This window comes from Cydia amplana, chromosome 13 (genome assembly GCF_948474715.1).
Source record: "Cydia amplana chromosome 13, ilCydAmpl1.1, whole genome shotgun sequence".
Lineage (NCBI taxonomy): Eukaryota > Metazoa > Arthropoda > Insecta > Lepidoptera > Tortricidae > Cydia > Cydia amplana.
This window is the reverse complement of record NC_086081.1, coordinates 11,356,135-11,373,025: the sequence shown is the minus strand read 5'-3', so window position 1 is coordinate 11,373,025 and position 16,891 is coordinate 11,356,135. Positions and strand designations below refer to the sequence as shown.

The 16,891-nt window shown below is 40.5% G+C and overlaps 1 protein-coding gene across 2 annotated transcripts in view; it reads left to right on the top strand.

Moving 5' to 3' along the window:
* LOC134653582 (protein TIS11) overlaps positions 1–15,369 on the top strand; it is a 54,748-nt gene extending 39,379 nt beyond the window's left edge. The window contains exons 2-3 of one of the 2 annotated variants that reach the window (XM_063508980.1): positions 1,621–1,665; positions 13,113–15,369. In XM_063508980.1, coding sequence (XP_063365050.1) covers positions 1,621–1,665; positions 13,113–13,808 — 741 coding nt within the window. In that variant the 3' untranslated portion in view covers positions 13,809–15,369. The remainder of the gene's footprint in view (positions 1–1,620; positions 1,666–13,112) is intronic. The other variant, XM_063508981.1, reaches the window with a different exon arrangement.
* Positions 15,370–16,891: the final 1,522 nt, after the last annotated feature.

The window sequence follows — 16,891 nt, the reverse complement described above, 5'->3', positions numbered from 1 at the left end:
TTTTTAAATTGACTTGGTAGGTGTTTTTACAATTGCAAGTAGGTATATACATGTCTTACCATGGACTGCCATTGTTTAATAATTATATATGTAATATAAGTTAAAATGTATAATGATGCAAACTGCAAACGGAGCAAACTGACACAAAGACACCAAAAATTACTAAATTTCGGGCGAGGTTTGATACTTAGTGCGTTTGGCTATAATCGCTAAAATACGCTTCTATAGTTTGTGAAAACTCACGCCTTCGATAACGAGACTGTTCAATTAGTATTCGGTTCCGTGAACTGCCGGGTTCAATTAACCATCACCCGGTTGCGTTGGAAACGACCACTCCTATTATTAAGAGTCGTGTATTGTCTTTGCGTGTATTGCTAGAGCAGACGAGTCCAACGCTAAGCTAAGGCCAACCAGTATAAGAGCGTTTTCCGATTACGTGGTTGTTCTACAAATCTTGAGGTCACAGTTACACCAGCATGCCTATACTGTCAACTCGTTAAGCAGTCGAAACACCCAACCGGGTCGTGACACGGCACGTCTAATCGCGGTGGTGTAATACTTATTGTAGTCAGTAATTTCCACGTGCAACTAACGCAGTTAATTGTGCGGGTCGCGGGTCCGCCTTACTGCGGAAAATGTCTATGGTGGCCGAATTAAACAAGTGACGCAACGGTATTGCTATATAAGCTTTGCGGTACATCAAAAAATGTTGCCGTAATGACAAGCTATTTAGGCCGTTTCAGTGTTTTTGTAAAGCGTATCATAACTTGGTTGTTTCTAATTGCGAATCACTTTTCAGCTCTGCCTCTGTTACGCTATGCGTCAAGTATGAGTTGTTACTTGTTACTAAACCGGAAAAAAATACTTGGAGAAAAACCAACCAGACCAGATCTCTTGTAGTTTTTAAACTTTTAAGGACCTTACACGTTTCGTACCTACACGCAAATCCTAAAACTTGTGGCATGGCAACTTACCTAGGTTCTACGGAAGCCTTACATCACGGATCTCTAATAACAAATCTATCTGTAACTACGAGTTTTCCCAACGGCTCCGCTCGGTTTTACTTTCTTGTAGGAAGTGCTGTCACTTTCGATGGAGACCGGTTGAGCGTACGCGAGCTATTCGGGCCACGGAGCAAGCGTTATACCTACTTGCACCGATTGCTACATCTACTAAATACACGCAACTTTTAACGTAATCGCTCATATGCAAGGACGTGGATGACCTCGAATCAATTTCAGAGTGTACCCTTATTGGCATAAGTACTATTTTGGGTAAACTGTCGGTAATTTTAACGCAGGAAAACATTGTTTTTTTAATTAGGTACATAATACTTATTTGTGTGGACACTATTATAATTACCATCTTGTGTATCCATCGTGAACTTTTGACCTTGCTGCATTACAACCACCACGGTTGCACCTCAATAATATCTGTACATTAACTCTAACCTTGTTTCGATGTTATACACCTGTGCTTCTTGGTCAGATATATCTAATTAATTCTGTTATATACATATGTATATCTGAGCGCGACTGTACTATTATAATACGGTTAATCTACTAGTTACTTACAACTTTTCATACTGCACCATTTTAACCATTCCTTTTCTTTCCGCAGGTGAGCCCCGATTACTCGGACAATGGATTAACGATAACGACATTCGTAAGTTGACTCATCAACGCTTTGCATATATACATTTAAAAGGCTTATAGAGCCGATTAAACAAAACTAGGTTTCTGTAATACCGCCCCAATTTTTAACAGCCTGAATACATAATTAATGTAATTGAAGGCAGTTGTTATTGCAATTACGGCGCAATGGCAATGAACTTCTAAGTCAGTGCAGAATCATCACTTAGTTCACACATACCAAATGAACAGCGAATTCTGTCAATATGTTTGTCTATCCGTCCATTTATAATCTTAATCTTCCGCGACATTGCCAATAAATAATTAGTATCGTGAAAAATTATCTAAAATACTGTTTATCGGTAATTTCTGGCTATAAAACATATCAATCGTAATGATTACACAGTAGCATATATCTCTGATTCCTACGAGGGTTGCCTTAATTCTGGAATTCGAATAAAATAAAGTACCTAGGTATAGGTACTGCTGTCTGGAAACTGACCTCAGGGACCTCCCTGCCGTGTTGTTTTGGCTACAACATCAACAAAAAACTTTTGGGCGCGACCGTACTTTGTGTTTACGTATATCGTCATTTGAAACAATATGTGGCAATCCATCAGAGAAGGGTCCTTATTAGAGATGCCACGAATATTCGGCAACTATTCGGTATTCGGCCTATTCAGCCACTTTGCCGAATATTCGTTATTCGGCCGAATGTTGCCTACTATTCAGCCGAATACCGAATATCTGTTGCCCCTAACTAAAAAGAAAAATTACACAAAAAAATACCAAAAATTAGGTATAGCTGGTCAACCAAATTTTGTGAGTAAAAAAATGCGCGAAATTCAAACTTTCTATGGGACGATATCCCTTCGCGCCTACATTTTTCAAATTCGCCGCCTTTTTCTACTGTCAAGATCTGGTTGACCAAGTATATATTTAATATTTAAAAAGTATTATTGGAAAGTTGTTAAATAGGAAGACCCTTTTTAAAGCATTTGTTGATTATGATATATTTTTTATTTTTATCATGGGTCTGATTTGATTGACTAACTACATTCATTAGTTCTGTTTTATAAAAAAATATATCTTAGCAAACGTTGCGCTTTGTTGGCGAACAGTGTTCATAATAATTGTGACTCACAATGTTCGCATCTCATGCCGAATATTCGGTATTCGGCCGAGAGAGTGGCCGAATATTCGGTATTCGACCAAAACTACTATTCGGGGCATCTCTAGTCCTTATGCTTCATGTGCATATGGTCCATTCCATCAGAAAATGGTCCTTATGTACATGGAGCATAAGAAATTAAGAACCTGTTTCTGATGGAAAATTTTATGCACATGAAGCATATTAAGGGCGCTGACTACAGCTAACATAGAATCAACTCGTATAACATGATTTATTGTTTCTTAATAGCTATAATCGGGAAATTCAGCGCAAGAACCAGATCTAGCAGTCCTCGTGCCTAGACTTATTCATTCTTCATAGAAAACAGTTTATCCGTTTTTACGACGTGAGTCACACATCACACAATTTGCGGGGAAAGTGGAGCTGGTGCTGACGCAACAATAAAAATCGCACGGACAAAGGAATTACTGCAACTAGATACTACTGACGTAAGGGTCTAAGTCGCGACTAATGGCCGCCGCACAAAGACGCTCAGCTCAGAACATGGCTTCGCAAACCGATTTAAGCTGGTCATACACGTTACGGTTTACCGGAACAGTTGGCTTGTGCAGGCCAACTAGAGTGTGTAGAGTCTTTGCGGAACGTACCATCAACCGGAGTGAATAGGGACGGCGGGGTGAATATTCACCCCGGTTGACGGTCCTTGAATCAGCACAAAGTCGTTTTAGGAGTTCCTGGTAGTTATAACACTTCCAGTCCAGCGTCGTCCCGTACTACTATAATTGACCTGCATAGATATTATAGGTACCTAAGGACCACTCTAGTGAACTACACGCTTTAGTCATTCGACCCGTATGGCTCTACAGCTACATCCACATTCCAACTACCATATCTCGAATAATTACTCTCGTATTTCCTTTACGTTAGCTCGTCAGACTAGGAAATCTCGTAATCTGACAACTTTGCTGTGGTGAAACTTAACACGTACTAAATCTCTGTATCAAAGCTTACTAGGAGACCCATCTTACAAAATTGACGGTAGAGAACTATTATTTGAGTTTGTTGCTTTAATTCTGCATCGTCATCGTCTTCAGCCTAGTACTACTTCCATAGGCCTATTTCAGCTGATTCCCGATCGATTTGTAAGATCGTCCCATAATATAAAGCGGCAAGCGGTGAAGCGGGTTACCACCATAGTGCAACGTTGTTTACCCGCTCGGTTCTGCAAATCGACCTCGGGGCAGCGTTGCATCTATAAATAAGGAGGTGCTAAAAGCGGCCTGGGCAGGGACGTGCTTCCTCCGCTTTGAGCCGAGGGGTAAACAAGCGAGAACGGAGCCCTTTGTTGACACTCGCTTTACGGCCGTCGACTGCACCACCTCGGCGCGCCGGTTTATTGCGCGAGCGCAGTAAACACCGTGCCAAGCTGCGCCGGCGACCTACGTCTACGCTATCTCGTATACTCCACGGAAAAAGTATCGTACGAACGTAGATATATTCTCTAACAAAACCAGTTTACAGCTGAAGGTGCCGAATCATGTCATTTCACCCAGACGTATCATGTTCTCTTTCGGCTCACTAGTCTTTTAAGCAGTGAATCGAGCTCTCTAAGTTCTTTAAGTCTAAGTTTTATAATAAACAAATATGTTTGCAATTTCTACCTATATAATTTGTACAGATGTAAAGAAATCCTTGCTATTATTTATAATATTTTTTCAGTAGTTATGCCTACGTTTCCCTATAACATTGAGCAGTGAGCACGTTGATCGCCAACTAAGTTCCAAGAAAACCAAATTATGAAATATTGTACAGTAGAACCTCCCTAACTTAAGCCTTGATAACATAAAAACCTCTATAACTTAACAAAATGGTGTGTTCCCTTCCCCTCACAGCCAAAAACCTCTTTATCTTAAAGTACAAAACCTCTACAAATTAAAGGAATAATTTGGGCATTAGACCTCAATATCTTAAAGTTCTGTTTTGACGACCTCTATAACTTATAAGACATTTATTCTCAAAACAAAAGGTTCTGTTGAGGAATTTATTTTTATTGCGCTCACGTGTTGATCAGATGGCTAAAAGGGTAAATTGTACAATTATTGTTTATGTTAGAATTCGTCGAAGTTCTACCTGATTTCTAAGTACGGCAACTTGTTTGAGTCATTAGTTTCTAGTTGTTCTCCGAGACGAGAAGGTCACATTCTAAGTGGAATGAATTCGAAAATGGAGCAATGCAATGACATAGGTGACGATATATTTTCGTCTTTATTTAATATTGAGCATAAAATTGATTCATTCAAACAAAAAAATACCGATTTTTTTTGTTTAAATAAAATAAAATATATGTATATCCGTAAGTATGTACCTTTATATCAAAAATAAAGTGTGTTGAAATCTTTATAAAGCAACATTCATTTTATACCGAGCCCTCCGGCGTAGTTATGAAAACGAACCTCTGTAAGTAAAAATATGACCCAATGGAAACTCCCTAACTTAAACCCTCAGTAAGTTAAAAACTCTATAACTCAAAGTTTTTAATGTTTCCCTTGGACTTTAAGTTATCGAGGTTCTACAGTACCTATTTAATATAATCCCGTTGTATATATTGTTTTACACGCTTTTCGCATACGATATCTCTCGGCTAGATCCATACAAAAGCTACTCCTTCTTACATACTTATGCTGTGAATTCTCAAAACAATAGCCACCAGCCATAACGTTTACACCTTCAATTCTCGAAACCTCGTCCTTGCTGACGACGTATTACCGTACGTGATTTCCTTGCTCTTTAATATCTACAATACGTTTCCATTGTTTCGTCTAATGTATAAAGACAATCGCGGTATTCAAATAAATACGAACGGGTAACATGTGATGGCATTTATATACCATAGGTGGCTCGATCTGGCATGACAATCACGATGCCTGCCTATCTGCATGCGCGGAGGCGCGCGGAGCGGTGGCCGCGTCCGGTCTTACTCATCTAACAGTTGCTAGTTACAAATTATAGTTGCTAGCATATTTAGTTAAATATGCTAGCAACTATAATTTGTTCGGCCTAAGAAGACTCGGCACTAAAAGCCCTATTGTACCCCTTCATTTCTCCGAAATATGAAGGCGAATAGATAACAAAGAAGTACAGAACGTAAAATTACCCGAATACGCTGCATTTTCCGCAAGCGAAACTGATAACTTACCATCCCTGCATACATTTATATATATGCAGGGATACGAAGCTAATATTAGGTTTGCTGGCTCTACATGGACGTTAGTATACATACATACATTGTATACATACACTTTTACTATAATAATTGTGTATTCATGTTAATATTATTTACGTCAACAGCTCATTCATCTTAAATACTATGGGCTATGAAGCTTATAGGTACTTTGTTAACCTTCACATTATCTAGCAAGTAGCAACTGAAACATGTGCCATTTGAAACCGTGACACGGGTTGTAAATATATTACCAGGCAAAAGGTACTAGGTCTGTTGACTGTCAATAAAGGCATACATAGGTACCTTTCCCTAAAAAGGGACACCGTCTTTCTGATATGAACGCCTCTTAACTTTGAATTACTGTCGTTATACGAATTACTCAATGCATTGAAAATAGCATTTTTAATCAAGCAGCGAAATAGGTTATTCAGCGGTTGTAGCACATTTAGAATAGAAGTAATTTATGTGATCATACTAATCTCGTAATATAATAAAATTTGTTGCACTTCATTACAATCACATGGCGAGTTTTGCTCCGCGGGAGAGCATACGGCTATAATTGTCAATGCGTCTATTTTAATAGCCTGTAGGCCGAGCATAACGTTATTAATGACTACGTCGGGAGGGCTTGCATTAAAACTAGGAGCGCTATAGTTCAATCTACTGGAAATAATTACACAACACTAAACTGTCCATTACATGCTGCGTTTTATACTGTTCTATCGATTTAGCTTTTCAAGAAAATTGCCTAAACTCACGCGAATCCAAATTTAATTCAACCCTTAGTTTATGAACAAAGCCACCCACGGGAAAAAAGGTTTGTAATTTGCGTTTACCTCCAGGATGACACTTAATCTTACATTAAAAAAAAGAAAAACGCAAATAGAGAACAAACGCAAATACGGTTGACATCCGAACGTCACCTTAAGAGATTCCAGGGGACCTAGCCAAGCTGACAATCGTTGATACAAAACGCCAATCGAAACTTAAATAATAAGTGAAAATATTTACGTGACTTTTAGTAGCATCATCCCGGTACATATTTTCTTTAGGCTTGACGTTTATCGATATACGATTGTTATGCTGATGGCTAGGCCCACAGGCGTGCTACCAAAATGGATGAAGATCAACATAGTAGTTTTATAATGAAACAATGATCGGTATATTTGTTTCAATTGTAACGAACCTGGCAGAGCTGTGAAATGCGTCACATAATTAATCATAGCTGTAGTGCAAGCCGAACTGCGCACTGTCACCGAGTGAATCACAATAATGGCCATTGTTGTGATTCCGTGTTTGTAATAAGCCAGGCGTGTTTACGTTAATTTGAGGGAGACAGTATAATTACTATTTATCCACAGGGAAACACCGATTTATTTATGTATTTGCATATTTTGAGATTAACAATTAGGCAGGTGACCCCTGTAAAAATTCTAAATATTCTAACTCATGCAACTTGTCGTTTGTTAAATGAAATAAAGTGAGTCGCTTAATTTCTATAAGGACCAATAATCACTGAAACCGTCACATAGATCAACGTTTGATACAGACTAACACGGAGACAAGATAAACGTTTTGTGAACTGTACGCTATTATATGCATTGATAGATGAGGTAAATGATGCATATTATGCAGTAAGATACACGAAGATATTTTAGAAAAGTATTACGTCAAATATCGACTAGGTATTTGTTAGACAAAATGTAAGTTAGTCTTTATTTAAAAAAAAAGTCAAGAGATTTCCTCAATGCAAATCGAAATAAACAAGTTATTGTTCGAGACGCAGGGGCGAGGCGAAAGACTGAAAGGTTAATGACTACACAGCCATTATTGGGAGGTTGTTGGTAGGACTCCGAGAGGGGGCGAGCATCTCGACACTGGTTATTTTCGCGCAATCATTCAATAAACTTGATGGGGCCAATCGACAAGACCCTCTGGCTCCTCAAAGAAATGGACCAATTTCTACCGACGATTATTTTAACGGTTACCAGTTTAGCACTTATGCAACTAAAATAGTGTTCTCCAGACAAGTACCTATCTTGTTACTAAAGGAAGATTTGAACTACTTAGTTAACTTTATTGTATCACTTAAGTGGATGTGTAGACATGACGGTGCGTGTCGCTGGTCAAGCGTTGAAAATCGTTAAAAGTTCATTTAAATATAGAACGCATTTGATTAAAAGCAATTAACGGTCAATTAAGCAGTTCTCTCGAGAGTTATACTGCTCGTCAATTGTCGCGAGGCGGCGACTCGGCCGGCTCGGTTTCATGCTTGTTTCACTCGTCTAGGGCCCTTTATACGCTCTTACGTTTCTTAATTTACTTGTTACTCGTAGTTCTATTACTATCATCATTTCAGAAATCAACGCGGCTTGAGAGTGTGTTTCCTCTGCAAAGTTGATAAATCGTATCGCAATATCGTCAAATCTTGTCTGAAAGATTAGGCTCTAAAGATTTTTGTTCTGCTTATCTAAATTGCTAATACATACCTACAGACAACTGCAACTCAGTTTCGTGTTCTTTGTCATAAATAAGCCGATGATCTCAAGAGGTCGGCCAAAAAAAGATTTTTAGCAGGATCCCGAGTTCACATAACCTTACCAAAGGTGTAAATTGTCATTGATTGCGTACGTAAATATGCAGCTGCCATAACCTACCTACTTGGAAGTGTTTGAAGGGTCATTGACCCAGCACAAGTGTTTATCAAAACCGACAGGTTATTATTGATAAAGTTACACATATGGAACCTAATAGCACTCCGATAAAATCAGCAACTATAAATTAGAATTTTAAAAAGTCATTCAAATTCATCAGTAAATAATAGAGTCAAACGAAGGACTTTTTGATTTCTGACGCAAAGTATAACACCTTTAGTTGTGCTATTCATATTAGGCGCGCGTGTTGTTAATGGACGTATTGTGCATCTGTATTTGCACCTCCTCTGTACGAGGGGCGTTCAAAATATTCTCGGTATTGATATCTTACAACCTCTTCTAAAATTTCTTTCGTTACTGGCCGCTAAGGTTTATTCATTGACATTAAAAAAAAGTATAATTCGAACCGAGATGTTCTTTTGTTTTTCTGCAATTGCTGAACAAACATGAACATCATGTGGGAATTGACAATGTTAACTAAATTAGAACATCGATGCGTGATAAAATTCTTGACAAAACAGGGTAAAAATCAAAAAACCATAAAAGAGGAAATGGATTGTGTTTACCGTGAGTCTGCTCCTTCTTTATCTACCATTCAAAAGTGGTCAAGCGAGTTTAAACGTGGAAGGGAGAGTGTTGAAGACGACCCTAGACCTGGCCGGCCTGTAGTAGCTACTTCACAAGAAAATATTGATAAAGTGGAAAAACTTATATTGGAAGATGGTCGAGTGAAGGTAAAATCTATAGCACAAGTAACCAATCTCTCTATTGGTACCGTACATGATATTATCCATGACCATCTTAATATGTCAAAAGTAAGTGCAAGATGGGTTCCGCGAATGCTGACTCGGCTTCAAAAAGACATGCGTGTAGCTTGTTGTTCCGATTTTATTGACCTGTGCGGTGAAAATCCTGATGAGGTGCTGCAAAGAATAGTTACTGGAGATGAAACCTGGGTTCATCATTATGACCCAGAGAGTAAACAAGAGTCCATGCAGTGGCACATTAAGGGTTCAGCTCATCCCAAGAAGTTCAAGGTCATCCCTTAAGCTGGCAAGGTCATGGCCACGATATTTTGGGATTGTGAAGGAGTATTACTGATCGATTATAAAGAAAAAGGTGTAAATATCACAGGACAGTACTACGCTAACATTCTACGTCAATTAAAGGATGCAATCAAAGAAAAGAGGCGAGGAAAGTTAACCAAAGGTGTTATGCTTCTGCATGACAACGCCCCCGTCCATACTGCTCATATTGCCAAGGCTATTGTTGAATGTGGGTTTGAAACTGTTACTCACCCACCGTATAGTCCGGACTTAGCCCCCAGCGACTTCTTTTTGTTCCCCAATCTTAAAAAGGATCTGCGTGGAAATAAATTTTCCGATGATGAAGCATTGAAGGCGGCAGTGGAGGAGCATTTTTACACCAAAGATAAAAAATATTTTTATGCAGGATTAAAAAAAAAATTGATCGATCTTTTAAGTGTATGAACATAGGGGGGGAGTATATTGAAAAATAAAAATATCAAACTTTTCGTACTTGTTTGTTTTCATTCTCATACCGAGAATATTTTGAACACCCCTCGTAGATACACAGCGCTCGACTCGTGGCACATATGTTTTCGTTTGCCGAAGTCGTTGGCCTCTGTTCAGTACATCCATGTGAATAGAGCACTAATGTTTACTCGTTTAATTTAATGTCACTGTAATTCTGAACGCTTATGTCATCCGCAAAAGCGTCCACTTAAAAACCAATACCGGTACTGTAAACGTTTTCTGTTCGACTAATATAACCCCGAGTTGCGCTTACGTTTCAACCTAAACAACAGCTTTAGCCGTATGCACTCAGTTGCTAGATAACTTCTAACAAACTGTACAAACAATACTTTGGCTCGAGCCGCGTGTTTATCTCGTTGACAACACGCCTCGCTAACCAAAACCGCTCACACGAACTCGTGACACGAAGCGTTACTCGGACGTTCAACGGAGTTTGGTTACAAAACTTCAAGCACCAACCGCTTTGCAGCCAGATATTATTTATCCTCCGCACACAGGTATATATAGGTAGTTTTTTTAAATAAGTAATTATCTGAAAATGGTACGGCGATGAGGCTAATGTCTAGCATTAGTTTGATTACAATAAACACCCGAGCCGTGGGCCGAGCGGCCGCGGCTGAATGCCCTCAGTTTGAAACGCAACTACCGCGGCCATTTGAAATCGACAGTGATTACAATTTTCCCTGGAGCTCGGTTGCGCGGGCGCAACGTCCGATGGAAAGCAAGCAACATTTAACCAATGTTCTGCTCTAATAACTCTAATTACACCTTGGCCGTCGTTTTCCTTCGACACTTGGCGGAGACCAACTTAACCCCTGCGCTTTTCACTGCAACATTTCACCCGCTATTGCACCGCCACGGCTCTGGCACGCTCATTTGTTTGCTACACTTTCGCCTTTGGCGGACTAGCTATATTGTTTCAATGGACAGAAATATATTCCAAACTATCAATTCCGTTCGTCGCCGGTCGTTCACTCGACGTTTTGGGAGTAGTGCAACGGTAACGTTTCTTTGTCGTAATATGTTAAAAGATTTTCCTCTGTCTTGCTCGAATTTATCACGCTCCTGTGCGTTTAAAAAAATACTCATGTATTGTATTACTTTATTTCAACCAGCCTTTGTGGATTCAGTGCATTAGCAGCGACCTACATATTTATTGCATAAAATATATCTGTAGGTGCTTTAAACTCATATGCTTATCAGCTACTATAGCCTTCTGATACGGAGCAAGCATAAAGTTAAGAATAGAAGGACAATCACTTAATTGTGGAACCTTTACTACTAGCGGTTATTGCCCACGGAGAACAATAGGTGCTCAATTGCTCATATGTACACCAATAAAAGCTACGCGTGTAATTGCCTGCCTAGCGATTGCTAGTAGATTGCTTGCCTACCGTTTGCCAATAACTACGAAACTGAGTTCACCATTATGCTGCTCGAATTTCATATCCTTCCTCAGATTGTTCCGAACATCAAAGGTAATCATAAATACTGCCTACAGTCATAAAGATTTAAAGGTGTTCTCATAACTTATGCTAGTAAACCAGCTGTGTAAATCACCTAACAAAATAGCGAGGTACCTATAATTTGTCCGCCGTATTCCTAAACACAAGTGTTTGCGTGTTTACGATCCCCGGACGAGGCGGAGGCGAATAGAATATACAATGACATGTCATTCACATCGATTGAGGCCGCATACAAGATGCGCCGTATCATAAATTATGTATATTTAGAGCTCATGTTCCGCGTCGCTCAGATCGGCCCGACCTTCACGCCGCTCTCCTCACCAAGCTCGAGGCTCACAAATCGGGTAAAGCCTTCGTATTTAAGTGCTCTTGCGAAACCTTGAAACCTTGCGTGGGTCGCTTTATTGTCTCCGCGTCTCAGTACACGCCAAACCTTAAATGTCTTACAAAATCCAGTCGCTAACGTATTCTTGGTTACATCGCGCCGCTATGGTAATTCGTTTTATTGAAACTTCCTAGGGTTTAGATAAGGCAAAGATTACAATCATAGTAGCATGCCTACTATTAGGTAAGAGGACGGTTACGGACGGTGCAGCATGCGGCGACCGTTGCCCCTCGACTCGCGAGAGGCGTCGGCGCCTGGCACCGGCGCGGCGACAATTATTCCTCACAACGGCGACGGGCCGCGCTTACTGAACAATAGTGCACAATCATCGCGATTGTGCCCGCGTGTCAACTGCCTCTCGCATGAGCTCTAGCATTGTTATGGTGATGCTTCGACCGTTGACCGAGGTTTCGACGCTCCGTGAAAACAAATGAACCATCCACCATTTACATTTCTAAACTCACAAACTACTGAACTGTCTGAGGTCCATTTATAAAAAGGATTTTAACAGAAATAAATAATTCATGATAGGAAACTGGCCCGAACGCCCCGTCTCCACAGTCGTTTAACTTTAAAATTCGTCTCACCCTGGGGCTCTAAAAGTATTCCACCACTTAAGGCTCAGTTAATTGGAATTATTAAACCATTTTAATATGGAGACCATTAGTGAAAACGAGGTGAACTCGAGCAGGTAAACGACGAAACCGACTTTGGGGTGTCTTTTTTGTTAACTTTGGCAGGTACCCGACCCTCTGGCCTGATTGTGTACGTTTTTTCATCAACCAAAAAAAGTACAACGAATATTGTAAAACCCAGCAGACGTGATTTGTAAATCTTACACCATAAGGATCAAAATTACCAAATCTCGACTTATTACTTTAACGTAGACAGTAAATTGTAAAAAAAAAAAGGTTCACTATCTTTGTGTTTATTTTTCTCTGCCTGCAAGGCCCTAAACCCTCTTTTGCACTTGATAACAATGATAACGGATCTCGTTCTAAGTTGGGACTATTCATTGTATGTAATGACGCTCGACTATATTGTCTTTTGTCTTATCTTTTTCAGAACCAATCTCGGCCAGTGCAGGCGATGAACACAACAGTTGCCGCCACGGGTCCCGTCGGCGCCACCGCCGGCGTTGGCTGGGAGCAGCACCCAGTCCTGACCCGCGCCGCCTCCGTGCCGGCGCACCGCGCCGCCATCGTGGGCCTCCTCGACAGACTCGGCCATCGCCGCCTCGAACGCACCACCAGCGAGCCGGCGCCCCCGCCGCCGGCCACCAGCCGCTACAAGACCGAACTCTGCCGCCCCTTCGAAGAAGCGGGCGTCTGCAAATACGGCGACAAGTGTCAATTCGCACATGGCATGCGCGAACTCCGCAACCTCCAGCGCCACCCCAAGTACAAGACGGAACTCTGCCGCACTTTCCACTCTGTAGGGTTCTGTCCGTACGGGCCTAGATGCCACTTCGTTCACAATGCGGAGGAAGCCAGACGCCGCGAGTCCACTTCTCCCGGAGGCTCCCTGGCGTCGCTGTCGTCTGGTGGCTCGATGGCTTCGTACATGAGCGACGGCTCCCGCTCGCCTCGCTCGTCACACTCGCCGCACTCTCCGATGACTCCTCAGTCGCCGCACTCGCCGCCGGCCATGTCTCCGCCCGCGTTCGCCTTCCGCGGCTCGCAGTCGCCCGACCCCGAGGACGACAGGCTGCCCGTCTTCAACCGCCTCTCCAACGCGTTCGGCGACCTCATCATCGCCTAGACGCCCGCCTAGTCCTAAGTTAACTTATACCGAGCGTAATAAGGATCGTCCGTCACCGTAGTGCCTAAACTCGACGTCTTCCAGGCCGCGCCCGAGTGCCGCGCCGTCCCGCGCACCCGCTCAACGAATGATCTCCAGTTTGCCGATGCTCTTTAAATACTTCGACCTGTAATATATAACGTTAACGAAGTTTTCACTGGCGTCATGAAAGTTTGCGGTGTGAATTAAGTGATTTAAGTACAGTACATCTTTATTATTATCGGCACGCACTTGTAAATGGCACCTTATATTATTAGATATTTATTGCGTAGCTCGCGGAAGTCTTCCCTTAGCGATCCTCCGCCGAGCGGTGGTCTCTTTGTAAAGTTAGATATATAACATTTTATTTATTTCGTACTGCCTAACCGCGCTCGGTTCTGTACCGCGGGGAGGCGCTCGTGATCTATTTTTAAGGATTAAGATAATAATTTATTATTTATTTCGAGTCTCTTTAACTGTAATAATTATTGTGTAACTAGCAGTTGCGATGCCACACCGCACACGGACGCACCAGGCGTCTCGCTGTATCAATAGTCGACTGATCCCGGCACTGCTTACCTCTCAACCTCAAATACCATCGTGAACATAGTCAATCCCCGGCAGACCCGGAGTCAGTCGTCACCTCGTCGGGAGCTCGGCGCCTCACGTCCACAACACAACATCCGTTGGTCCGTAATTACCATCTGCATATCGAAAGCTCTGACACGGGCCACAGGGTCTAGTAGCAGTAGTCGCTAACCGCCACCGCTAGCGATCCCAATCGTCCGTGGCCCGTTTGAGAGTCGTCGGTGAATCCAGCGGCGCGTCGCCGCGGGGTTTTTTGTTTCGCGTCGTGCGAGGAGGACCGGCTGCGAGCGGAAACCTGTTTGGGATTTTCGTGATTGTTTTTTTTCGACCTCGTGCCTCACTCTCCGGCCCCTCTCGCCTCGACGTCGAACTGATCGCGTCCGGGCGCGCTGCAAAAAGTAAAAGAGGACGCGCCGAACTCCCGAGGACTCGCGTACCAATAAAGCTGCGTAAAGTGACTACAATCGATAACTCAGTTGAAGCTACAGTACGCGGGCCGGCGCCGGCGCCGCTGATCCGGCGGCGCGGCGGCGCACCCACAGAGTGCCTTTTACTTTAATAACAAATTAAATCGATTATAATACATATTTAATTTTTAGTTGACCGAGATAGATTGATTGTTTATTTATTGTCTCCTTTTGAATAAAATATTCAAATTGGCACAGTTATTACTTTTGTATTTTTGACAGAACTAAGGTGATTAGTTTCGACTTAGCATAGTTTTTTTTTTCTTTGAATTTAAAGTGTGATATTTTATAATATTTATATAACAAAGTTTAATGTTTTAATTAAGGGACCAAGTAAGTGATTAGGAGAAATTCTGATAGAAGCAGCCAGATACGCTTTCGAATCTTACCAAGAGACTGTACTCTCGCCACTTATGAATACTACATATTTTGTTATACTTGTCAGATCTACGATTTAGTATGATCAATAAACGAACATGTTGACCTTTCTTGGTTTTGTGTTTAATTATCATGATCGTGATAGACCGAGTTGGTGGTAGTTTTGTTTTCCTATAGTTTATTAGTTTCAGTTTTTCTCCGTATTTAGCGATTCGTTGCATGGTGACCACGTAAAGATAATAATTTTGTACCTAATCATAAGTTAGTTGTAAGCGTTTTTCATAAAGTTCGCGAATATTATTTATTATCAGTTCATTACGAATTATAAACCATTAAAGCTGATTTATTTAATTTCTTTTGTATTTAAACAGACATTTATGTACTAAGTTTACATAACTTAATGTTAGTAATATATCATGAGTCATTTAATATAAACAGGCATTAGGTTTAAACACTAGTACCTACCTATGTCAGTTGTAATTAAGTATTTAATTTTTTATTTAATTCCATTGTAAGTTTAATCTTAACCATCCAAAAAATTGACTACGTATTCTCTTTTAGACAAAAAACTTAAGGCTAAAGCTTGTTTATGACATTTTTTTTCTTGTAAGTTTTCCTTATTTCCATCTGCATTTTTATTGAATTATAGTAAAAATATGTTTAAATCTGTATTTTATTTTGCTTTATTCCTGTTATTTTCCTTTGGTTATAATCGTTTATTTTTTAAATATAACGTTATATTTTTTTGCATAATAAACAGGGTGTAACACGAGCAAATAATTAAAACGTATACTATATTCCTCAAACTATAAAACTTTTGTTTATAACAACTTTTAAAAATTATGAATCCTTTAGACTTCCTCTTTTTCATACAAAATAAATATTGCCTTCAAATGTACGCTGACATCAGTGTGTTTGACGTTGCTTGCCACGTTTTAAACATAACAAAATTTGCAATACATTGCGTCTAAAACTTTAAAGTGTAATAAAAATCAAAACAAGTTGTTTTTAAAAGTTGCCGAACCAATGTTGGTCAGTATGAGGAGTATAGCCTACTGTTTAATTTATTGCTCCTGTTACAGGAAACAGCCCTGTATAGGTGTCACGCACGCGTTTTGGGCTGCAAGAGAATCTTTAAAACAAGCATTTAATTCTTATTAACACCTTGGTGGACATTGGACGCCTATAGGCGTAATCCCATTTTGTCTGGCGTATAGTGTCCAGCATAGTGTTAAATATTGGTAAATAAAACAATTTAAAACTGATTAATGATTATACCGTTAATACTGTAAAGGACTATTAAAATCTCAGAACGTGTATATTTCACAATACCAACACGCGGTATATAATAAATTAAATTGGTTTATACAAGGTGTCCCAAGAAGTAGTGATATACTGAAGCTGGGAGGTAGAGGACCTAGAGGGCTATCTGAATCACCCCCATGTATGTTCCGCGATTTTTCGTATTTTCGGAGTTATGATTTTTTTTAATGTTTCACCTATCGCCGAGTACGATGAGATTTTTATTTATGGTGACGTGAATTATTGCGGTAGATGCTTGATTTTTTTTGTGTGCTAAGCTGATAGATAGGCCAATTCAGTATGGTAACATTTACTATCGTTAGATCTTTG